This window comes from Ptychodera flava, chromosome 15 (genome assembly GCF_041260155.1).
Source record: "Ptychodera flava strain L36383 chromosome 15, AS_Pfla_20210202, whole genome shotgun sequence".
Taxonomy (NCBI): Eukaryota; Metazoa; Hemichordata; class Enteropneusta; family Ptychoderidae; genus Ptychodera; species Ptychodera flava.
The window spans coordinates 28,663,670-28,686,832 of NC_091942.1; the positions used below are offsets into that span (position 1 = coordinate 28,663,670).

A 23,163-nucleotide genomic window follows, 5' to 3' on the forward strand; every position below is an offset into this window, starting at 1 on the left:
TCTTTTGGCTCACATATTCATGAAACTGCCATTGAAGACAGATAGATAATCTGACACAAATTTCAGGCGCTTGAAAACACGACCCTGCACAATTGATAATTGATGGTATAGGCTAAGGTTTACAACTGCAGATGAGCAACAGGAATGCCCAGTAGCACACACAGTATATTGTTCAGTATATGTATGGTTTTCTTGAAGCCAAAACAAAAGTCAGCCAACAACAACTGAGAAGTTGGTGAACACTCATATATTGTTAAAAGCATTCATTGAATTTTGCATAAATATTACGGATCTTCTACAAGCACAATCTCTGCACTTGGTTTCTTTGCAATCGATTATTAACACATACTTCATCAGCTGGTACTGTTGTTGTACTTTCCGGCATTTTAGTCCGTCCATAAGAATTTCTTGTTCCATTTTTCCCCCAGATCATGTTAAAATGTTTGGTCTTCCACTTGTTGACACAGGCTGTATGTCTGTTTATATATTCCCCATGTTATCCTTACAAATGAATTCAGTTTGGTCCAAAATTCACCTGTTACTATGCATTATTGGTGTGTATACTGATATAATAACAAGACTTTGTATTTCAATTTACAGTACTCTAGGTGAAGAATTAGCAATGTAGATGTTTTAGGGAACAAAAATAGTGAAAAAAAAAACATTATTTCAAGTTTTATTATACCTTTTAATGAGCAATTTTCATTATTAAAAAAAATTCTTCATTAAATTTTGATGCGAATTTGCATTTTTGCTCCAAAAATAATTAATAGTTTCAGGCGTGTAATAAACAAGACTATCGCAAAAAGATACGCTGATGAATCTGTTCTATGTTTTGATCTAGAAATTATTCAGCTCTTTAAAAAATTACTTTTTTGACATCTTCATTGTGTACCTGAGGTAATATTTATTATGTGAAGTTTTGATTTTCTCAGCAGGATTACGTAGCAGGATACAAAATCCTTCCCCATACTGAAGATCCGTGACCTGACCTTGAAGTGCGATTAGAATATCAGGATGTTCGGGAGGGAAGCATTGATTTGATATGCAAATCACCAGATCATTTACCATGACACAGTGAATGTATAATCATTGGCTGAACACAGCCTGGTAGGACAGAGTGCACCCCCTATCAGCACAGTCCCTCCACCATGGACTGTGCCCCCAAGACATCAATATGCATATTTAATGTCTCAAGAATCACTCTTGAAGTGACCCAACAGTACTATGGACTTTATCGTCAGAGAGACGAAGAAAACTCACTACAATATTTACACATATAGATTAGTTTCTGTTAACAATTGTGTTGTAATATGATGTAACAAAATGGTGTTGCGCCAAGTTTGGAAAACACAGTTAATAGATTCCAGAACATCACAAACACCCCTACTTGTTATGCTGAGGGATCAACAATAAACATCGTCAGAGGGGTATGGTGGTCAAGATTCTGACGCAAATTTGCGTTTTTGCTCCAAAATTTGAAAAAAATTGTTCATTTTCTGCAGCATATGTACAATATTTCTTTTTTCAAAATTTACTTTATTATTGGCTGGCTTCATGTCCATATTTCTTTTTGAAAATTAGCTCAACAAACCAATTTTAAAGTAAAAAGTTTTTCTTTTGTAGATTGATTGCTATTTTTGACCATCCCCTCCAACGATCAAATGGTCTATCCAAAATATATTATTGCAATGATAAACACAATGAAACTCTGGCACCTTGACTTAGGACTCTAAAAATGTGTATGGATTGCTTTTCTTAAAATAAATACTGATAATAAAATAAAAGATTGACAACGCTGATAACAAAAAGATTGGGCAGGCTGTGTTGGAACAGATAGGTGGATTAGTTGTTTAGCTTTGACTGTGACATCAAGATTATTGAGTTCGATGACAATAAAGTAATCAGATATGGGCAAATGTTTATTCTCAATGATATTATCTTGACAATTGATACAAAAAACGGGTGATGCTCGTATGGAAGCCACCACGTGTACACCCCCATACCTGCATAGCTTACTGTATGGACATGACTGAGTAGCATGCCAAAATGTCAGTATTTGACAAGAACTATCTATGTTAAAGTCTGCATAGATTCACAGAATAAACATTTGTAACAGAATGACTTTCTGACCAGCATTTTCTTCGCTATTTAGACAGCTACACATTTGCCTTGATGCAATATTTTTTGGTGTTCTTGTCACCTACATGGCTGCTATGAAGCCAGTGTGTAGCCATACAAATACTTTTGTTCAACTATTCAAAAATAAATGTAAAATCATTACTTTTCAGAAAACTTTTACAAAAAATGCTAATAAAACCACGGATAATTTGTTGATTCTCTGTGAATATCTACAGTGTACGTACAGTATTCAATGATTTCAAACTATACACAAATGTATATACAAATTTATGAAATATATATATATAAAGTGAATACAAAATTATCAAAAATTGATATCAATCAATTGATTACAACTTCACTAGGGCAAAGTTTAAAACAAAATCTTTGTTCAAATATATATATTCAGGGATTACATAAACAGTTTTGCATTTCTCCTTTTCTGACCTTTGACCTTATCAAGTTGAATATCAACTAGTTACAGAGTAATTATGAAGGTAGAATATGGCACTTGACTGTGAAATACCTGAGAAGATACATTCTGTAACTTTTGCATGTCTATTCAGTATGTAAACTTTCTAAACATACCAGTAATTGAAATGTTTGTTGCTTCAACCAGTGTATGCTCAACCCGATGAAAAGTCTACAGTGAAGAAGTGCTTTATACATCCTTTTCTTCTAACATATATGTATTTTCATTGACATCTTGGCAAGTCTGTGTATATTGTTACAGATTAACATGTTCTGGCAAGTACAAGGTTATTCTGTTGCTACACTTTGCAAAAATGTTGTGAGAACCAGCGGTGGTTAGACAGACACTTTTGTCACTTGAGGGCGCTCTTCATGATCTCTTGAGACCAGAACCTTTCAAAAGAAACGGGACTTCCAATTTACTGCAGCACTGTTACCGGATCCATGCATAAACTTAACAACTTCACTCTTACTTCGCAATTGAAGGAAAATAGTTGAATGTGAAGTTGTGCAAGAACAATTTCTTGCTGGAAAGATACACAAGTTTTCTTTGTGCTATGCACACATGACTTGAAATGCTTAATAAACATTGCAACCATGATTGGGGACAGTTGTGAAAAGTCAGATATGGAAGACACTTCATTTTGGCAGCAATACTTTGCACAAGAAAACTTAACAGCAAAATCTCAATAAGAAGAGTATTTTTTGTCATGCACTACCTGGATTTTGACTTTCTTTGCTTTAGGTCTCATATCTTTGTTGTTACATATCAACAAATGCAAAATGACCAACATAGCGGTGGGTAGCTGTCATGTGATCGCTTGGATGAAGGGATTCATATGTAGCTTGCAGGAAGGGAGCAAAGCTATCATTCAGAAAAGCTAACAGCTGTGTAAATGCATTATTAAACCTAACAGCTGTGTACATGCATTATTAGACCTAACAAACATCACTTTAATACAGCACATTACCACTTTAAGTACAATCTTGTCTGTTAAAGGCATGGTTCCGGCGTCAGAGTGTCTTGCTGGGAAATTTACTTACTGGATTGCAATTTCAATGGAAAAACAAAAGGCTATGACACCTTCATAATCCTCTTACAGACTACAACAAACTCAATCCCTGGGATCGATTCCCCAACCTTTAACTTTATGCTATTGAGTCTTTAAAAGATAAAAAACGCAATACAGTTTGTATAGGGAGTGATATGCATGGGAACGTGAATATATCCTACAATTCAGATTAGACTCCCCACTGTACCAAGTACCTGTAATGTCTTGACTATTCATGGGATATATAAACCAGTCAATCATTATTTTCTTACAGGAGTCCATTACTACCATCACAAAATGTCAGGACCAGTCTCATTAGTGCAGGAAAGAGCGGGAAGTACACTGTTTGACTCAATTCTTTCTCAGTCTGAGTCATCATCGATGGTGTCTTTGATGACGGCTGGGAACAGTTTTCCATTGTGATGCAACAACGCATAGACACTGCGGTAGAGTTCAATGTACCCTCTGGCTTTGGGGTCCAGCTCTTGCAACATCGGAAGAAGCTCTCCAGCAATCAGCTGTGTAAAAGAAATGATAAAGATGAGAATTACCTCTTGAGAAGATCAGAAACATTTGTTACAAACACACTCCACATGACCCTACAACAGACACACGCTATGAAAGAAACACTTGGCCCTTCAATCAAAACTTTGAGTCTTGCATGTCAGATCAAACTAAAACATACCAGTTTATAGAGAGGTGAGAGCGATGAGATGAAAATCCTTGTATGTAGAAGTCTGATCAGTGAGTTCAGACAAACAAATACAGTTTGGCAATAAACCACTCAAATGATGGGTATATCCAGAGACTTAGACCGGTTCAAGACATATGCATGAATGATAGCAAGAGCATGTATGGAGTGAACTGGTCAAAACGGAGCGGTATACCCGTTGCTGAGGTGCTTTATTGCTATTATATCATACCAGAATATTGAAATTCTGGTACGAAACATCAAATAAGCAATTTTTCTCTGGCCTAAAGCTTGTACATGTTTCATCTTTATGGTGAATACAACACGCTTATTTTCACATCATCGTCATCAATATACTGGTATGATATAATTCCAAATAAATACTGAAACAAAATTTGTGATATCGCCTTCATTTGGATCATTAAGGACTTTACGGATATAAAAACATATCCTGTATCCACCCATGATTTTTATAACACATGACCATAGGGCCATTAAGTAACTTCAAGTCCAACTATTAGATAAATGCTTCGCCATTTCTGGAAATTATTTACAGATACAGTGATTTGAGGGATAATTGTAAACTTGAAAATATGCAAATGATGGTCACCATAGAAAATGTCACCCGACTTGTTCCTCTTACCTTCTGCATTTGTATTTGGATCTGTAACAAAGTGATGTCGTGTTCCATGGAAACCAGTAGTTTCAACTGTTTGACATTGTCATAGATCAAGTACTCAGGTCTCTCATGGCGATGAGGTAGGGACAATGCAAGAGAATCTGTATAAAAGGTACAGGAAAGAGAAAGACATGACAAAAATTCTCTTCTTCATTTCTGTAATATTTGTCCCTGTATACTTCTTGACAGTGTCCATCCCTCTTGAGAGGGCCAACTTTTCCATAGAAAACAATGGGATGGTTCAAACCATGAAGGTGGAAAGGGTAAAGAATGGAGTATGGTGTAAAATCACATGGGATGACACGGGGTCAGAGGTGAGAGTGAGTGCAGTCACTAAAGACAACATGGAATTTCCAATTATATCGTTCTTTCATGCTGGACTATTCAGTCAAGGATGGCAACAGATTAATTTCACTATGACTACCTGTAAATCAAAGTTTTAACTCTATAATCAGGCGTGAAACAGTAAGTCTGTACTAATTAGAAATGACAGCAATTCAGAACAGTCCATGGAGTTTTAACATTTACCCTAAAAAATGTCATTCACCAAAAATTTCACGTAAATTTACGATATAACATATTTTCAAAAAAAAGTATTATAACAATAGAAAGGAGTGATTAAAGAATTACTAATTGGAACAAGGTAGTGCCATCCTTTTATTTTACAAAACAATTACTATTCCAAAGTACCTTTGCCAGGTCTTAGCAACGGTGGTACCAGTAACTTGTCTGCCTGCTGCATGTGAATCTGGTCAATGTGTTCCTGCACTGACTGGCAATCACCACAGAAACAATCCCTGTACAGCTGTTGCTCACCTGAACAAAAAGACAAGAAATGTAACTATATGTTATGATCTCCAAATATGATCTTTTTCCATAAATGTCTCTTGCCTAGATTTTGAGTGATTGAGTATATTTGACAGATGGCTCTATGTACCTGCAGTATGTCCCTGCAGAATAACTTCAATAATTTTGTGACATCCCTTGAATATCAGCACAAAATCATTCAAGAATATAATGCCTTACCATTAGATTGTTTATTTATTTGACATACATACATGCATACCAATCAGTTTGTGTTGAAGTGGAGATGAAGCTAAAAATGAAGCTGAAAAAGTATGAGTTTCCACAAGCACTGTACAGGATGTGATGATGCTGTCTCAACAGTCATATAACACCAGTACCACATGAAGCTGTATGAGTTTCAAAAGTGGGGTCTTGGCTGTCCCTGCACTCATTGCTATGTGCCTAGAAATACTCACCTAAGATCAAATGTTGTAGTTCTTCCTGCATTTCTCTATGCCTGGCCTTGATTTGGTTTATAAGTAAAGTCGCCCTGTAGAGTTCCTGCCATGGAGTGTCCTCTGACAACCAGGGGAGAAAATACAAAAGAGAATGTCAATTGAAAAATGCTTCCACTGGGTGTGAATCATGACACAGCGTATTACAATCATTTTCAGTAATAGAGCGCGAAGCCACTGCAGTGAACTGCAATAAAACTGCTTACACTGATTAGTTTCAGCTGTAGCCGTGGCCACTTTGGTGTTGAACAAGGCTACTTGATACAGACAAAAAGTCTGCTTGTACAAAGGCAAAACTAGCTCTGTCTGAGGCTCGGGTTGTAAATGAGAGTTTACGATTGGCACCCTGTGTTCAAGATTAAGATACAATGTAACATTACCATGCACTGCTCCATGTATAAATCTTTTTTATTTCAACTTCCCCAGACAAACTGTCTGCATATAACATACAATGTTGTCGACTTTGCCAGCTGGCTACAGCTGAAACTAATTAGTGTGAGCAGTTTTATTGCAGTTCACTGCAGTGGCTTTGCGCTCTATTACTGAAAATGGTTGTAATATGCAACTGTTAGAAACTTGTCGATTCAGTTTCATTTTGATCACAGGCAAACTAAACCCAATACCAACAACTTTGCTTTCCAAAGAGACTTGTGGTAGAATACAGTCCAAGATAACGTCTACCCACAGTACTGTATAAAAATATTGATAGTGCAACAACAGATCTACTGTTCAACATGCACATTGCAACTGCTTTTAGTCTTGGGAATAGATATCACGGAAAATGGTTAACAGAAGAAATTTGCTGAACGGCAAATGAACGTTAAAGTGTGTTTCCTGGGGGATACCAGTACATATACATTGAGTACGCTAGAAATATTACAAATTGATACACTTGTCCGGACAGGTTGATACCAATGATGACACTATTTGTATTCCCTTCTTTTTTTTTCTATTTCCACTGTAGGAAATCAAGCAAAGCTAATTGACAGAAACATATTTTTACCTGTCATTTCAGCCATGTTTCTCACCGTCATTTCTGTCAAGGCTATCAGATGACGGTATTCATTCTTCATGTCTTCGACCTGTTTCACAAGGTCATCAACTGACATGCTGATGCTATCTGCCGCAAACTTGCTCAGTCAAGGACAAAAGCTCTCAAAGATTTCATGTAGACATAAGTATTAGTAAATTCTGAACTTGGGCAAGTAGATACAGTTTCATTTTAATCTAAAGTACTGTAGTTGATAATCTAGAGGCTGCTACAGATGGTCAATAACATTTAAGAATTTTTTTGGTCATTGATTGGTGTAGGATGGATGCATGCTACAGAAATCTATCTCTGTTACTTGAATTCTCTATGGTAAATGGGCCTTGTTTACAAAGCCTAATCAGTGAATTAAATTTCTAAAAAGAATACCATTATGAAAGATTATGTATATCTTCTATATCTGCTGCTGTGTATTTCTGTAAGTATACATCACATACAAAGTATAACCTCTTAGTGATAATTTTCTGGCAGACCTAAAGATAAGAGCATGACCTTAATACAGGGAAGTATCTAATCATAGTAGTAATAGGTTCGAATGTTTGATTTTCTGATTTCTGTACCTCAATATTTGTGACGAATGTCAATGTATTGCAGTATTCTAGTTTCCAGTACATTTAATAAGGTCAACCAGGTATGTAAGGGTAGCTCAAACCCCTAACTGGGACCGCCAACTGGGACTCCCAGTTGGCTTAAAATGCACTCTGGGACCGGTCCCAGTTCACTTCTTGGACCGGTCCCAGAAGCGAACTGGGACTGGTCCCAGTTGGCCTCTGGGACCGGTCCCAGTTGGCTTCCCGGACCAGTCCCAGTTGGCTTCAAAATTAACTCTAGGACCCCGGCCGCGGTCCTAGTTGGCCTCCAGGATCAGTCCCAGTACACTTCAGGGACACATCCAATTTGTGAACTGGCACCACTATGAAAAAACCCAGTTACTGGTACTTCATACTAATAATCTGTTAATGTTTTCATCTTTTTACCCTGCCATAATCGTAGGTATACGCGACATTTAATAGATCCCAACTATTAAAGGCCAATTTGAAAGTAATTTAATTCTTTGTTTTGCATCTGTGTGCACATTCTAGGGTTTTTTCTACTGCCAATGGCTTGAATAGGATTTTACTGAGTAGCTTTCCTGTTTACAAATTTTCACATCTTGTAGTATAACTTATGATGATTGCGATGAAAGGAAGTTTCTGATGATTTTTGTATAGACACTTATGTTGTTACATGGAAATAATCAAGAAAATATAACGTGTGTTTTGATTTTCTTGTATGTGTTTTAGTACTGCCTTCCCGCTCATGTTTCGAAACATTGGAGTGGGCGCTAAACAAAGAATTTGATTACTTTGGCCTTACTGTGATGTACTCATTCTTAGCACTAGTAAGTCCTGTGCTATGGTGTGTGTTGAAATCTTACTGCACGGATCACGTTGATAGATAGACTGTGTACTGAATCAGATGAAAAAGGAGATGAAAATAACTGTTCAAGACTAGCAATTAACTCATCAAGGCTTTCATTACATTAAAAACAGCAAACAAAACATTGAACGAAAACCCGCTGTGTTTTAATAGAATTGCAATTCACTTGCAGTATATGAGTGGTATCTTAATTTGGACCTAGTTATATTTCTGAACAGATAGACATAAATAGGAGAGGGGCAACCATTAGTGGATGCATGTACTGGTACAGCAGAATCGATCATTTCATTGTTATGCAGGAAAAATAGACATCAGTGAGGTGATAATAGTCCCATTACATTTTAAGACAAAGGGTTTTGAATATACAAGTCAACAATATGCACTGCTTCAAAACTTCATTGACAGCTAGTAGCTATATAGTATACGCTGTCTCAGTGTTTTCTATTTCAGTCTGTATGTCTGTCATAGCTCAATGGAGCTACGAGTCCCAGAATTGAAATGAGACCTGACTGTCCTAGATGAAACAGGGAGATGTTAGCTTTCCCACACAAAAAACATACATAATTTTCACAACAGCACAGACAACATGAATAAAACAAGTGCATACAATTGCTACAAAAGGCATATAGTGGGATGGGAAACTTCTTTCCCATCAATATTATGGTTTCGTCATTACAGCATGGAGGTACCTTACCTCCATGGTACAGTTCATTTGATACAAGTGCGTTTCCCCACAATCATAATGGTCCCAGTTACGTCGAGCTACGTTTCTGGGACAAGTCCCAGTTCGCTTCTGGGACCGGTCCTAGAGGCCAACTGGGACCAGTCCCAGTTCGCTTCTGGGACCGGTCCCAGAAGCGAACTGGGACCGGTCCCAGAGTGTATTTTAAGCCAACTGGGAGTCCCAGTTGGCGGTCCCAGTTGGGGGTTTTGAGCTACCCTTACATACCTCGGTCAACAGATAAATAGATCAGATAGGAAACACTGCATATTGTGCTCGGCACACAGCAGTGCATGTGACATCATACACAACTTTACTTGCCATGGGGCCAAACAAAGAAATTGTTCTGTTCTGATAACCCGACCTACCCATATTTTTTACCTGCCGACCCTAAACTTTTTAGAGCTACGTAAACACGGAAGTAAAAAAAGAATGAAAAAGCCTGTAAAATGACGCGTTCGTTACTTGGCATTTGATTTTTCTTGAACGAGAATGTCTTTTATGTTTTTTTTTCCTTTTATATGTATGATACATTTTTCTGGAAATGTTGTGGCCAGTGTTTGACCGCCTTGAATTTCTGAAAAATGCATATTTAAAAATAAAAATGTTTTGGAAAAAAAATATTCCTGCCGACCTACCTACCCTATTTTTGAAAACCATGTTATCATATCAGCACAATTTTTTTTTTTGCCTGATAGTACAGCATATGATGGTTTCCCTGAGGGCCTGTATGTAACCCAAACTACAGTCTGTTTTACAAGGCCGTTCACTGAGCAATACAGACTTGTTTTGGTGATTCAGGGGCTCAAAGGAAACAACCGTATGCTGTCATCTGAATATGGCCAATCAATATGTTTTTGTAGCACATCTAATCAATGTTCCTCACCTAAAAATCAAGAAAATCTTGTCATCTTTATCTATATTTATAGAATGTGTCGGAATTGTTACTTAGCCAACTGTTAACCAGTTAAAAGACCTTTTCAGCTATCAATGCCAAACAACACACACCATGTGACCATACATGGACAAATAGAAAGATAAGATTTGTGACGATACATATTATATGAAGCTTTCATTTACAAATGGCCAATCAAATGTGCATACAGGATATCTAAGCCCTCCCTTCACATACTGCATGGCAAGAATGTTAGTGTGGACATGAAATGACTTGAAATGTCATTTGGCTTGATGAAGTTTCAAGGATACAGTGGACTTCAACCTTTCTAGAAACTTCTCTTGCAAACTCTGGGATGACCGTTTTTCCAGAAGTGCTGATATTTTTTGTTGTAGCTTGCGGTGGTTCGCATACAGCTTTTTTAATTTTGTTGGGACACAAAGCTTTGACCTGGAAGATAGAGCATACAAAAATTGTGATGTTTCCAAAACTGCTCATTTTCTGAAAAGAAATTATTTATTTTTGAGAAAAAGCTTAGAAATTGTACTGAAACACAGTAAGTGCTCTCAACAGTGTCCACACAAAAATTGTGATCTTTACAGAATTTTAATGTGGTATACTACTCCAACATCTTTTGAAAGTCAAGTCAACCATAACATTTTCTAGGTTTTCCAATATAAGCAAAAGATAATGACGTTTGATTTTGCTGAGATAAAAGAAGTAAGCATGAATATGAGGGGAACTACTGGACAGATATGAACATGATGAATTTATCCTATAGAACATGTGTTTCTACTTTTTATATATACACCGAGAAAGACGTTTGTATACAGTATACTGATGGCCACGATGTCCCATGTTTTTAAGTCAGCTGGGAACTGGAACAACATAGGTTGTAATGTAATCTTTCCTCCTTACTTTGGTTTTGGACTAAGCACGTTATTCTAAATGAGCTAGCTTAGACCAAACACCAGTGACACAGAGATGTAAAGGCTCAAACACTTGCCAAACTCCCGAGTTTTTCATTGCACATGCACAACATATGTGAGTCACACTTACCCATCTTTGGTCAGTAGAAATCTCTCATCTGTCACAGTGCTTTCTTCTTCTTTGCCTTGTAGTCTATCATCATTTTTCTGTGACTCTGTTGAACAATGATCGTTGGAGTCTTTGATGTTGAGTTCCTGAGTATGTTTTGCTAAATCCTTTACATTTGAAGTGGCAGTAACTTGTCTTGAAGACATTCCAGAACTAGTTCTCATAACCTCTACACTGGCATCACTAAGTTGTGATTCAGATCCATACCTTTCGTTTCCAATGCCTCGCTCTACTGACTTTGACCTTTGGGTGGACACAGCTGACCTATCTACAGACCCTGACCTCGACCCGGGCTGGCTTCTTTGACCTCTGTGACCTTGGGCATTGCTTCTCGCCCTGGCAGCCTGTTGAGACTTGGCATGCTTTCCGATTTCCGCAGAGCTAGTCCTGTACTGCTGCCTGACAGCAGATTTGTTCTGAGTTTGTTTGTTTCTGTTGGCAGAGATTGGTCGCTTAGTCGCTGCAGGTTTTGCCGCACTACTTCCACTGACAAGATCCTGGCTTTTTGACATGCCAAGCAATCGCTCCAGAGATGACTGGGATATCACGGCGGCATGACCCCCAACGCGCTGTTCATCTGCTGGTTTTCTTGCATTCTCTTTATCTTCAACTGGTGTTCCCGTTCTTTCTGTTTGACTTATTGGAGGCAAAGGTGGTCTGCAGTTCAGCGTCTTCTCCTTCTTTGCAATCTTAGCTTCAATCTTCAAAAAAAGTTTAAAAAGACGTGAAATAATTAAATCAAGAACGTTGTACAGTACAACATGGAAAGTGACAAATTTGTTTGAAACTACAATTATGCAACAGTTCAAAAGGACCGAAATGCATGGTTGTAGATTCCAAACTCTTTGTAAAATAACAGAGTGTACTATAAGTAGATATAGTAAAAGCAGAGACAGTAAGGATGTACAGATACAATTAAAAATGCAATACAATCTTTCCCACATTTATTTCATATAACAGAGGAGCATTTTCACTGATCACTGATCACTGATAAACAAGTTGTCCAAATTCTTACATACAAGTCTTTTTTTTTAATTTAATTCACCTGCAAAATTTATCGCAAAATTAGAAAGGAAGTAAATTAAATGGTATTATCTCTTCTGCAAACAGAATGTTTATGATAAATATTAGTTTTTCCTTTCTTTATGTTAGACTTGTGATGAACTATTTGCTTGTTTGACTGATGACACAAATGCCTAGTTGTAGGTATGCACAAAATGAATGCCTAACCACTGGTCCCACATACCACACCTAAAGTCAAATTATCTGACCTCACCTTCGCTTGTCTCTCCCTAGCTCTCTGTGCTTTATCTAACAGCCCCTCAAGTAAATTAAGTTCTTCAGCTTCCTGTTGGTTTATTGCCTCAACTGGGGAAGAATGTTTTTCAGATTGTGTCTCAGGATTTGCTGCTTCTGTTTTCTTTGTGCCAGTAGGATCTAGATTAGGCGGCCAGGGCTGTAGAAGTTTTCTGAAATCTTGACAATCTCGTTCTACTAGTGATTTTCTTTTTTCACATCGTTGGTAAACATCAATCAAGTAGTTGATTATTCTGTGAAAAAAAACAGAAATCTGAAATCAGCAAACAACAATAACGATATGTGATTTGTCAATATAAGAAACTTAAGTTTATCAAGAGTGTAAACATTCAGTCAGGTGACAGACAACTACTGGAAGAATGTGATGCCATAGTGAAACAGTATTCACTATAATTCAGTACGTTTGACAGTGATAGGAAATAAAGTACATAAGTACACATAGACCGGACTGTCCCCTGTCGCTTGCTTTTCCTGGCACCGCATTTGCCCACAAACTGCACAACTGTTCCTTCAGTTTACTCTGTTTTGATATTTATACGCCCACAGACTTACAGTAAGTCTAATCATGCATAACACAGCACTATATCTTTGCAGTGATTGGTTGTAAGTTTCTCAGTGGTGCCATGGAAGCACACTACCTCCAATCAATACCAAACCTCTCTCCTTCGTGGTAATCACTGATGTTCTAGTAATTATGATACCATGGCGTGACTGGAATGTACATCCTAGGTAATATCACGGATTTCCTTCATGCCATGGTCATGCTTTTTACGTATGTCAATCACCATGGCAACAAATACACTTATTTACATAAACAACTACAACAACAACAACAAACGTTTAAAACTAGATTGAGCCAATACCGCCCATGCGGACACTATCAGTATCAAAACGGTTTGATGAGCTGTACCACGCCTCGACTCAGGTGTAGAGCCTTGGGGCCGCGACTGTTGCGACCAGTGAACGCACAGTCCCCTGTGATCTATTCCGCTCTTGGACTATGCGGCCCATAGACGTGTGTACATATGCTTGGTTTTTCTCAAGCATATGCACACACGTCTATGGGGCGCATAGTCCAAGAGCGGAATAGATCACAGGGGACTGTGTAGCTACAGTACAGTAGCTCGAGGTTTTGCCTGGGTATTTGCCGTCCGACCCAAATACCCAGGCAAAACCTCCAGCTACTGTACACTACTGTCTACTACTGTACTGGCACTGCAGCTAGGGACTGTGGTGAACGCGAACGAAGCGAGCGTTCAACCATCGGGATGACGGAAATCAAACAGCAGGGACAAATTCGAACTGTACGCTGACCAGCACATGTGTAAATTAATTGCCTGAAATATCTGTGAACGGTATTTATTGGCTATACAGGCCTGTCAGTTAAAATTACGAGTATTCACTTACCTTTCCATTTTCAAAGTAGGCGCCGCCATGTTGGTATGTGCAAACGCCCTCACAGAGCTGGTCAGTGAGTGTTAAGGACACTAATGAGGTTGACTTTCTTCACGATTTTTGCTTGATAAATGCCATTATAAAATAGCTTAAATATTGTTATAAAAAGTACTGACTTGAACCGGACATAAATTATTAAAGAAAGTGACTGTGTCTAGTGGAGTAATGATTTACAAACTATCAATTAGAAAATCACTTGGGTCAGCTCGTGAAACCCGTTATGATTACCATTGAACTCTCTTTTCGGCCAGATCTCTATTTGGCGTAGGCTATAAGTAAGCGACCAGTAACAATTATACGTTTTAAACACACAACATTGAACGAATCTTTGTCTCTGTCTGTTCAGGGAGTAGATATTCTCATGTTGCACTGTCATGTGGAAAATCTTCCAATTTTACTGCCCCTAGTGGTGATAATTCGTGGGACACGTTCGACATAAATGTCAACTGTGTACACACGTGTGCGCCCGCCAACCGAATGGATTCACTGTCTGACTGTACCGTCCAACCCAGCTGTTTTGTGCGGTGTCCAGTTAGAAAGTTGAATTTATACTCGGTTCAATCAGTCTTTGATTTTCGTCAAGTAGTGCTTGTTTTATGTCCCATTTTGCTGCTGTTTAGGTTTCAAAACCTAACCCCAGGACAAGTTAAAAGCACGCTCAAGCATTTACAATGTGCAGCATCTCGGAAGCTGTTATCCCATTGGTTAGCTGAATCTTACCGATAGTTGAATTATAAAAATAGACTCCCTAGGTTGTTGTGAATAATGACTATGACCAGATAGACAACCTTCCTAGCTGCAAAATTGTAGCTCTACGGTGAGGCGGTCGGTGAGATTGGTTTTTGCGACCTCGCTCACCAGTAGAGCTACAATGCCGAAGACCCTGTAGCATACAAAATAAGTGCGCCACACATGGCGCGGCATTTTGATGTAAAATCCCACATATTTACTGCATTTGGTCGTACCGATTTATCACTACTGAAGACTTAATACTATACTACACTAACCTTGTCGTTTATGGGGTTTGGTATTAGCACAGACACGTCGATCGCGTTCCATAAACATTGAGCGTGTTTCTGGGAGCCGCCATCACCGGAAGTTGGTAATGGCGGCTCCAAGAAATGTTTTTGGAACGCGATCGACGTATTTGAACAAATACCAAACCCCATACACGACAAGGTTAGTGTAGTACCGTGTTTAATCTTCAATAGTGATAAATCAGTATGGCCAAATGCAGTAAATATATGGGATTTTACATCAAAATGCCATGCCATGTGCAGTGTGCTTATTTTGTATGCTTCAGGGCCTTCGGCATTGTAGCTCTACTGGTGAGCGGGGTCGCAAAAACCAAAACTCACCGACTGCCTCACCGTAGAGCTACAATTTTGCAGCTAACAACCTTCCGAGCCAACTGCACATCAGCAGTTTACAAATTACAACTTCTTAGCATAGAGGTCATAGTCTGTCTATCACCTCCAAACTCTAAGCTTAGCAAATGAGTGAACTGCAGGGCACCCCATGTGTCAATTTGTGTTTACTACACGGCGAAGTCAAGAATGTCTGAATCTGATCTTTCTGAAATTTACTCTCATTTTACCATCTGTCAACTCCCCAAGATATTTCTGAATATTATATAACGTTGAATAATATAATTATACTGTAAGTGGCCATGTAATTTGTAACTTATGTTCAGGAACGTAGACATCATAGACTACCAAGCATTGAATACAATGCAAACTAATTCAGATGGCACTTGTGGTGTCGTATGGTAGGCTCTCAGAACTGGCATATGACTTAAACAGATACAGTCATCAGAACTGCGCTCAAAGGTTGTATGGGACCCATACGAACAATGTAAACACTGTATCCAAGGTACGATGGTAATTGATAAAAGTTTAAATATGTCTGTCATAATCTACATCGTATGATTTAAATGTTGCAGCCATGATGATGAGGTGCATCTAGATATCGTGCACGAAATACATTGTTTGTGAACAAGAAACTCGCACAGGCGCAGTTCCGATGACTGTTTCCCTTTAATGTTTTGGCTCAATGTTACGATAAATTTTGAGCTCAGCAAAATGATGATTACTGGCACATTTAGTGAAAGATAACTAAGAAAGGGATGTCATGAATTTTACAATATAAGTATAATGAACCTTCGTACCAGGTTGTAGGTGATCACTGATATCAGGGGTATGTTACCTCAGGAAGGGAATGATACAATCTCATTGTATTATCTTTCAGATTGATCACCGTTACTTTTTTGATCAATACAAGCACAATGTCCGGAGGTCTCGACGCCCTTTCTCTGAAGGAGGATGATGTAACAAAATTACTCGCAGCGGGTACCCATCTGGGGTCCACCAACGTGGACTTCCAGATGGAGCAGTATGTGTACAAGCGCAAGAACGACGGTGAGTCTTTGAAGACCAAAGAATAAGCTTATATTGGAAGGGCATGGTACAGTGATTGGAAATGTGGCTGACCCTTCAATGAAATTTTAAAGGATTTACAACACTTCAGTGAATCATCAGTGCGCCCTCTAACAACGTGTCTAAATTCTGTAAAGTTGTAAGTTTGGCTAATTGTGGGAAATTCTTTGCATCAGCCCTACATCCTTACATGTACACCAAAAGTTATGTTGTGTCATTGGTAATTAGTTTGTATCACAGGTAATTTCTTTTTTAGGTAGCACGTCATAATGGCAGAGGGTATGCTGCGAATCATGTCTCTGTCATTTAATAATTCAGTCATTTGCCTCAAGAGTTTGTGTCCAGACAAGCAGTGCATTCATTATGTGGTGTTCCAAGTGCCACGATGAAACTTAAGTCCAGTGATGCTGTTGACATGCAAAACAAGCATAAGGTGTAAGCTTTGAAAGGATGAAATGTACAGCATTTATCATCAGTGTTTTTATTATACAGGTGTGTACATCTTCAATGTGCGAAAGACTTGGGAGAAGCTTCTGTTGGCTGCCCGTGCCATTGTTTCCATAGAAAACCCTTCTGATGTGTGTGTGATTTCAGCACGTCCCTACGGCCAGGTATGCCTTGGATTTCCTCTCCAGTGCATGCTCTTTGGCAAGTACATGTACCATGACGGAAAAGGCAAATTATGGAGCATATTGAAAGGTTTAATATGCAATAATAGCAATATACTGCAGCGTTGGTGGAATTTTTTTTTCTGACAGAGTGTTGATTGTCAGAAAATATAATGCTATTTTAATTTATGTACCTTATGAATACCATAAACTGTACAGCATTTATACAGAAACACTGACACTAGCTAAAGGCATCAAGACTGTGCTCTAGAGTCCAAAATATGCTATGTAGAGTTACTGTAAATTTCTTAGGGTAGCTGACCTACTCATCTTAATGTATAGTATGCCATTAAATTTCATTTCTCTATTGTCAGTTGATTCACAAATGTTGATATTTTGACTTCATATGAAAATTTTTATGTGTTATAATAAAATGTTCTGCATTCATTTCTGTAGCGTGCTATCTTGAAGTTTGCTGGACACACTGGAGCTACAGCTGTTGCAGGTCGTTTCACCCCTGGAACATTCACCAATCAGATCCAGGCTGCGTTCCGTGAGCCTCGTCTCTTGGTGGTGACTGATCCGCGCACAGACCATCAGCCAATCACAGAAGCTTCATATGTGAACATCCCTGTGATTGCGTTCTGCAACACCGATTCCCCACTCAACTACGTTGATATTGCCATTCCTGGCAACAACAAGGTACAATAATGATGAACGTTTAACTGTGGTCCCCATTCACTGTGGAAAAGAGCACCCCGGTCTAATGTTTGACAGCCACTTTCAATAAGCATGTAGATGGCAAGTGTCCATCATGATATGCCACAGGTATTCTTGCTCAGTGTAGTAAAATCTGCTCTTGTGAAATGCAATCTCGCTGCAATGTTTGGTAACCACTTCCCAACAAGTGTACTGAAAGCCATGTGAACAACCGTTTCAAGTGAAGTTGATGCCATTTCATGCACAACTTGTAGGATGATGGAAAGAACTGCAGGTTCTATATCCAAAGTGTGTTGACAAGTATTTCTGTGTATTTATTCCATACAATTTCAAAGCACTGTTCAGGTCACATCATGAAACCTCTAAACCCAGATGATGAAGACACTTGATGTTCAACATCATTTTCGCTCATACAGACTGCTTTTCCTGAACTTGAAATGGGCATAACTTTATGCTCATCTGCATATCTGACACTTGTAATATTATGAAACTGATAATACTATGAGGTTATTACGAAAATACCGCAAAGGATGCACGAGCACATTGGCGCAGCGTATCGCCCGACGCAAAGCGGAGGGCGATGCGTGGCGCCAATGTCCGAGTGCATCCTTTGCGGTATTTTCGTAATAACCTTATTATTATACATCTTACATTCGTGACTGGGGCATCAAATTGTCAGAGTAATGACCGTTTTCGTGCAATGTCAACAATTTTTCTTCCGATTTATAGCGCAAGTGTGAAACGCTATCTCGGACGTGCTTCTGTGTGTGTGCACTACACACGTACGTACAGAGCGCGCGAGACATGTTCTGACACTCGTCCAAGGGGTCCCTTGAAACCGTTCTACAGTGAACGCGCAGATACAGCCGCAGGGAATGGGGCGCCTTGAAACCGTATGTGTTACGGAACGGGCGCACGTTCCGTACGGCTTTTTAGCGCACGCTAAATTCTATTGTTCTCGATGGTAGATGTATAATACTAAAGAATAACTGGGAGTATGGAAGTACAAAGAAGTTTTCTATTTCAAAAAAACTTGTTGATGACATTGCGTTGTTTTCCTAATCCACATTCTCTCAGGGTGCCCACTCCATTGGTGTGATGTGGTGGTTCCTAGCCAGGGAAGTTCTGCGTATCCGTGGTACCATCAGCCGTGAAGTACCATGGGACGTCATGCCTGATCTTTATTTCTACAGGGACCCAGAAGAGGTACAGAGATCTGTTTGCAACTTGACTCACATAATCACATTCACAAGTGCATATTGTCGCCTGAAAATATCTTTGAAAAGCATATCCATTGCTTGCCAGATGAAGCTACAAATTATGTGATTTTGTTAGAAAATCATTCTATTTGGCATTGTGTTAAAAGGATTATTTATAGTGTTTTCCATGTGTCAACATGATTGCTATTCATTTGTGGTTTCTTGGCAACAACATATAGCAGGAGGGTCTTTGTGACAGAGAATAAGCTGGGACATGTTACTAAGAATCCCCTGTTATTTACCATAGTTTTTGCTCTATATACCACAGCAGCCATCTTCAGGGTCAGCAGAAATACCTCTGCAATTCTCAATTGAGTACAAAATTTTAACAATGGCTTGTTTTAATTTCCACACAGGTTGAAAAGGAAGAACAGGCTGCCCTAATGGAGAAACAGACCAAAGAGGAACCAGCACCAGCTCCCTACGCTGATCAGTGGGGAGGACAGCCAGCTGTTGAACCGGTTTCAGTTCAACCACCAGACGCACCTGTCACAGATGTAAGTTTAAACCTTGCCACACTTACACATTCTATCATGGTTTACCCAGAATTTTTTTCCAGGAACTAGATGCACAAACTTACGATACGAGTGTGCAGTTTAACATTACAAATTCAACCTGAACATATTCACCATGGCCTCATGTGATGGCATCTTCAGTTTAAATGTTTGGAGAATGTAAACTTACCGTCTGCATATAATGATATTAAACCTTTGAAAATAGGAAAGATGTTTCACTGTGCTCTGTTCTGTCGAAAGGTCATAAAAACTGCTCGGCTAAATAAAGTGAACTATTGACAATTTCATTTGTGATATGTATATTGCTAATGAAAGGTACTAGTAGATGGTGTAATTTTATGTTTACATATGTTCACGAAGTGAGAACCAAAATAATCCTCAAAATGGAGTTTTAAGTTGCTCCACCCCTCCCTGCCCTAAAAAAATGCAAACATAGAATTACAGTAATAATGGAAATTCTTCAGTATCTAAGGATTTTGTTCTCAGCCAGGCTTGGTCATACAAAGAAAAATATTTATAGCAAACAACAGTGCAGTTATATGAACCGGTGTTGTCATAACTACCAATGATTGCAGTTAATGATGTACTGTATTGTCCTTCGCTTTGCAGTGGGCAGCAACCACTGATGTGGCTGTACCAAGTGTACCAATCCAACAGACGTACGGTACAACGGATGACTGGGGCGCCCAGGAACCAGCTAAGGACTGGTCAGCCTCTCCCGCTCCAACCGCTGCAGGTGGCACTGTCACTGACTGGGGTGGATCAGCAGATGCTCAGAACTGGTCCTAAGGTAGCAACGTCAAGATAAGAACACCAAGAGAAAGAAGCCCTCTGTGGAAAATGTTAACAACAGGAAAAGGAAAAAAAAGTGTTTGAACGCTAGTGGACAGAAAATATAAAAGTTGACTGTACTGTGAATGTTTTGTTACCTCATTCTCCCGTCACAGCAAAAGAACTGAATGCCGAGATGTCAAATGTTTGAAATGTGAAAGATATTTTCCAGGAGGACAAACTTCTGAATAAAACTGACTTAAAAGTCAGAAATTAATGTAACATTTGCAGTTTGTGTGTTTGTTTCTCTGCTGTACACGTATGCAAGAAAATCTTTGGGCTGCCTGTGAGTTTCCAATGAGATTTTCATCTCAGGGGCTGCTTGTGGGCTTCTCATGAAATTTTCTTTGACTTGTCAAATGTGTGGATTTGTATAAGTTGATATGAGTGCATAATCTTTTAAGCAATGGTATTTTGGTGCGTTTGCTAATGAGCTTCAGGTCAGCGAAATTTTATAGGCTAGAGGCAAAGTTACAGTAAAATCATAAATTTCCATGGGGATTTATTTCACTATTTTGATGTTTGAGACATTTCATTAGGATTTAAGTTCACTGTTGTTGCAAGTAAAATATTTAACATTTTCACTGGGATTTAATGTAGTGGATTTTAATGTTTCAGCGAAAATAGCTCAATCCAATCCCAGTTAATAATTAATGCTTTTACAGTAGTTGACCTTAAAGGGTACTATTTGAGCCTATACACACTGTGCCAGTGTTTACACACAACACAGGCCAGGCTCTCTAGAATTCTCAAGAAGGGATCAAACTTGAAATTACTTAGCACTTCACTGAAATTTCAAGTATGTTGAGTACGATGGATGTTGCTTTTGCTGTATAGCCACACACTCTGTAACCAGACCATAGGACTATTGCAATATATGTTTCACATGACCAGGAAGGGTGCAGGTCCCTTTCAGTATTTCATTACCATTTATCCAGGAACTACCACACTGGTGCGGAATTAGAACTCCGCAGTAAAAAATTATCACTACAGGATGCACATTACAATAGAGTTGCCAGAAAACAAAGTAAATCATATACAATATTATAGAGGGCGCTATGGAACTGCAGGGCTAATGAAAGCGCATTGCTCGCTTCTCGGCCTTTTGGCTGGGATCGTGTGTAGTATCCGTTCTTATCAGCTTAATATCTGATACGCTGCTCACCGAGCAGCTCGATATGAAACTTACTTTTGGAATTGGGCCATCGAATAGGGGCTTGCTCCGTCCTGGCCACGGATCGACCCGGTATTGCAGTACCTCCGAGAACGGTCCACCCCCCAAAAAAGTGCATTGCTCTGCTTACGGGCACGAACGTTGTTTGTGCTATGCTGTGCACTGAATTATCTCCAGATTTGCAAACGTAGACAATTCTCTTACACTGCTTTGTATAAATGAATACTAATGTGTCACTGAGCACTTGACGTGCATGCACGTGTAACAACATTAGCCTCCTTGACTTGTGCTAACGAATACCCTAGTCCCTAAAGTGAAGAATATGCATGTAAATTTATTGTTTTCGATTGAAAATTAAATTCCTCATTCCTGGAAATAAGCCAGAGTGTGGACACATCCAACGAAGAGCTGTATTTAAGTGCTTTTTGTTGCATTTGTCCCTAGTTTTACAATGTAAAAATGCACATTTTCTACCAAGCTTACTTCTCAGTTTTTTGAAAAAAATCACAATTTTATCACTTTAACACTTTCTGTCAAAAAGGAAAAGAACAGACCAAAATTCTCCATAACGGTTTCTGAATTTAGTTCGTATGTGCCCGTCTGTCTCCTTCATTCCTATATTCATGAGAGACAAGATGGAGAGAAAAATCATGGTTCTTAAAACGATGTGTTTTAGACCAGACTAAAAGCCTATAATTTTTGCTCAATGCTAGCGGCATGGAGTGCACATGCACACACTAGAAAAGTCTATCCGTAAATACCTGGTATTACAAATCGGTTTCTGCACTCTAATAAGAGCAACCTGAGCAGTCGGTCGATGGTTGCGAGCAGACACATGGACACCAAGTAACTTCTCAAATCAAAAAAGTTGTCATATCATTTATCAGTCATATCCCCTCGAGAAAGGCAAGCACAAAACTTTTCAGAAAGGATCCGACTATTTTGTTGTTTTGTTTGCCGTGATATTCCAGTAGTAGCTACAACTTTTCTTGAAGGCCTTTGATTGTGATCGGACAGAATGATGCTTAAATTTGTTCATACAGTGTTAGTGCGAACAATTTTGAGACTTCTATACCACTTATACACTTATACACTTATACACTTAGGATTGCAGTACTCTGTACAACTATCCCGTATCTTGACTATCCCTACTCCCTATTAGTGTCATTCTAATAGATGTGTGTAGGTCATGTGCACGATACCGGGCTTTGGTTTTCACGTAAACCCTTTTCACTTTGTTGTTTTAAGCCATGGTATGTACTGTAATTTCAATCTGCATACATTTTCATACATATATACCAGATCTTTCTATAAAATAGACAGCGAATGCTCTCCAATGGGCAATTTACAACC

General features: G+C 38.8%; 2 protein-coding genes and 1 non-coding gene across 3 annotated transcripts; 2 read left to right on the top strand and 1 right to left on the bottom strand.

Moving 5' to 3' along the window:
- Positions 1-1,288: 1,288 nt before the first annotated feature.
- Positions 1,289-14,378, bottom strand: LOC139151789 (tubulin epsilon and delta complex protein 2-like). The gene is made up of 9 exons (XM_070724779.1): positions 14,221-14,378; positions 12,773-13,046; positions 11,458-12,197; positions 10,710-10,848; positions 7,319-7,445; positions 6,277-6,378; positions 5,705-5,830; positions 4,979-5,115; positions 1,289-4,162 (listed from the first exon to the last, which is right to left on the bottom strand). The coding sequence occupies exons 1-9, from the start codon at positions 14,247-14,249 to the stop codon at positions 4,007-4,009; spliced, it is 1,830 nt and encodes a 609-aa protein (XP_070580880.1). The 5' UTR covers positions 14,250-14,378; the 3' UTR covers positions 1,289-4,006.
- An 80-nt stretch (positions 14,379-14,458) lies between these two features.
- Positions 14,459-20,858, top strand: LOC139151790 (small ribosomal subunit protein uS2-like). Its single transcript, XM_070724780.1, has 7 exons — positions 14,459-14,543; positions 16,516-16,685; positions 17,196-17,314; positions 17,768-18,013; positions 19,109-19,237; positions 19,647-19,787; positions 20,415-20,858. Exons 2-7 carry the CDS (start codon positions 16,553-16,555, stop codon positions 20,592-20,594), a joined length of 948 nt encoding a protein of 315 aa, XP_070580881.1. The 5' UTR covers positions 14,459-14,543; positions 16,516-16,552; the 3' UTR covers positions 20,595-20,858.
- Positions 20,859-21,725: 867 nt separating this feature from the next.
- On the top strand, positions 21,726-21,916 carry LOC139152413 (U2 spliceosomal RNA). The gene has a single exon (XR_011556630.1). It is a non-coding gene; the product is annotated as a U2 spliceosomal RNA (small nuclear RNA).
- Positions 21,917-23,163: the final 1,247 nt, after the last annotated feature.

What these genes read in the sequence shown, in the direction of transcription:
- LOC139151789 (XM_070724779.1), bottom strand. Translation starts at nt 14,249, where the DNA reads ATGGCGGCGCCTACTTTGAAAATGGAAAG. An exon ending in CTAGGGAGAGACAAGCGAAG is followed by an intron (nt 12,198 to 12,772) that starts GTGAGGTCAGAT and finishes CTTTTTTTGAAG; the next exon opens with ATTGAAGCTAAGATTGCAAA. An exon ending in TAGAAAGGTTGAAGTCCACT is followed by an intron (nt 7,446 to 10,709) that starts GTATCCTTGAAA and finishes TGACTGAGCAAG; the next exon opens with TTTGCGGCAGATAGCATCAG.
- LOC139151790 (XM_070724780.1), top strand. Translation starts at nt 16,553, where the DNA reads ATGTCCGGAGGTCTCGACGCCCTTTCTCTGAAGGAGGATGATGTAACA. An exon ending in GTACAAGCGCAAGAACGACG is followed by an intron (nt 16,686 to 17,195) that starts GTGAGTCTTTGA and finishes TTTATTATACAG; the next exon opens with GTGTGTACATCTTCAATGTG. An exon ending in CAGACGCACCTGTCACAGAT is followed by an intron (nt 19,788 to 20,414) that starts GTAAGTTTAAAC and finishes TTCGCTTTGCAG; the next exon opens with TGGGCAGCAACCACTGATGT.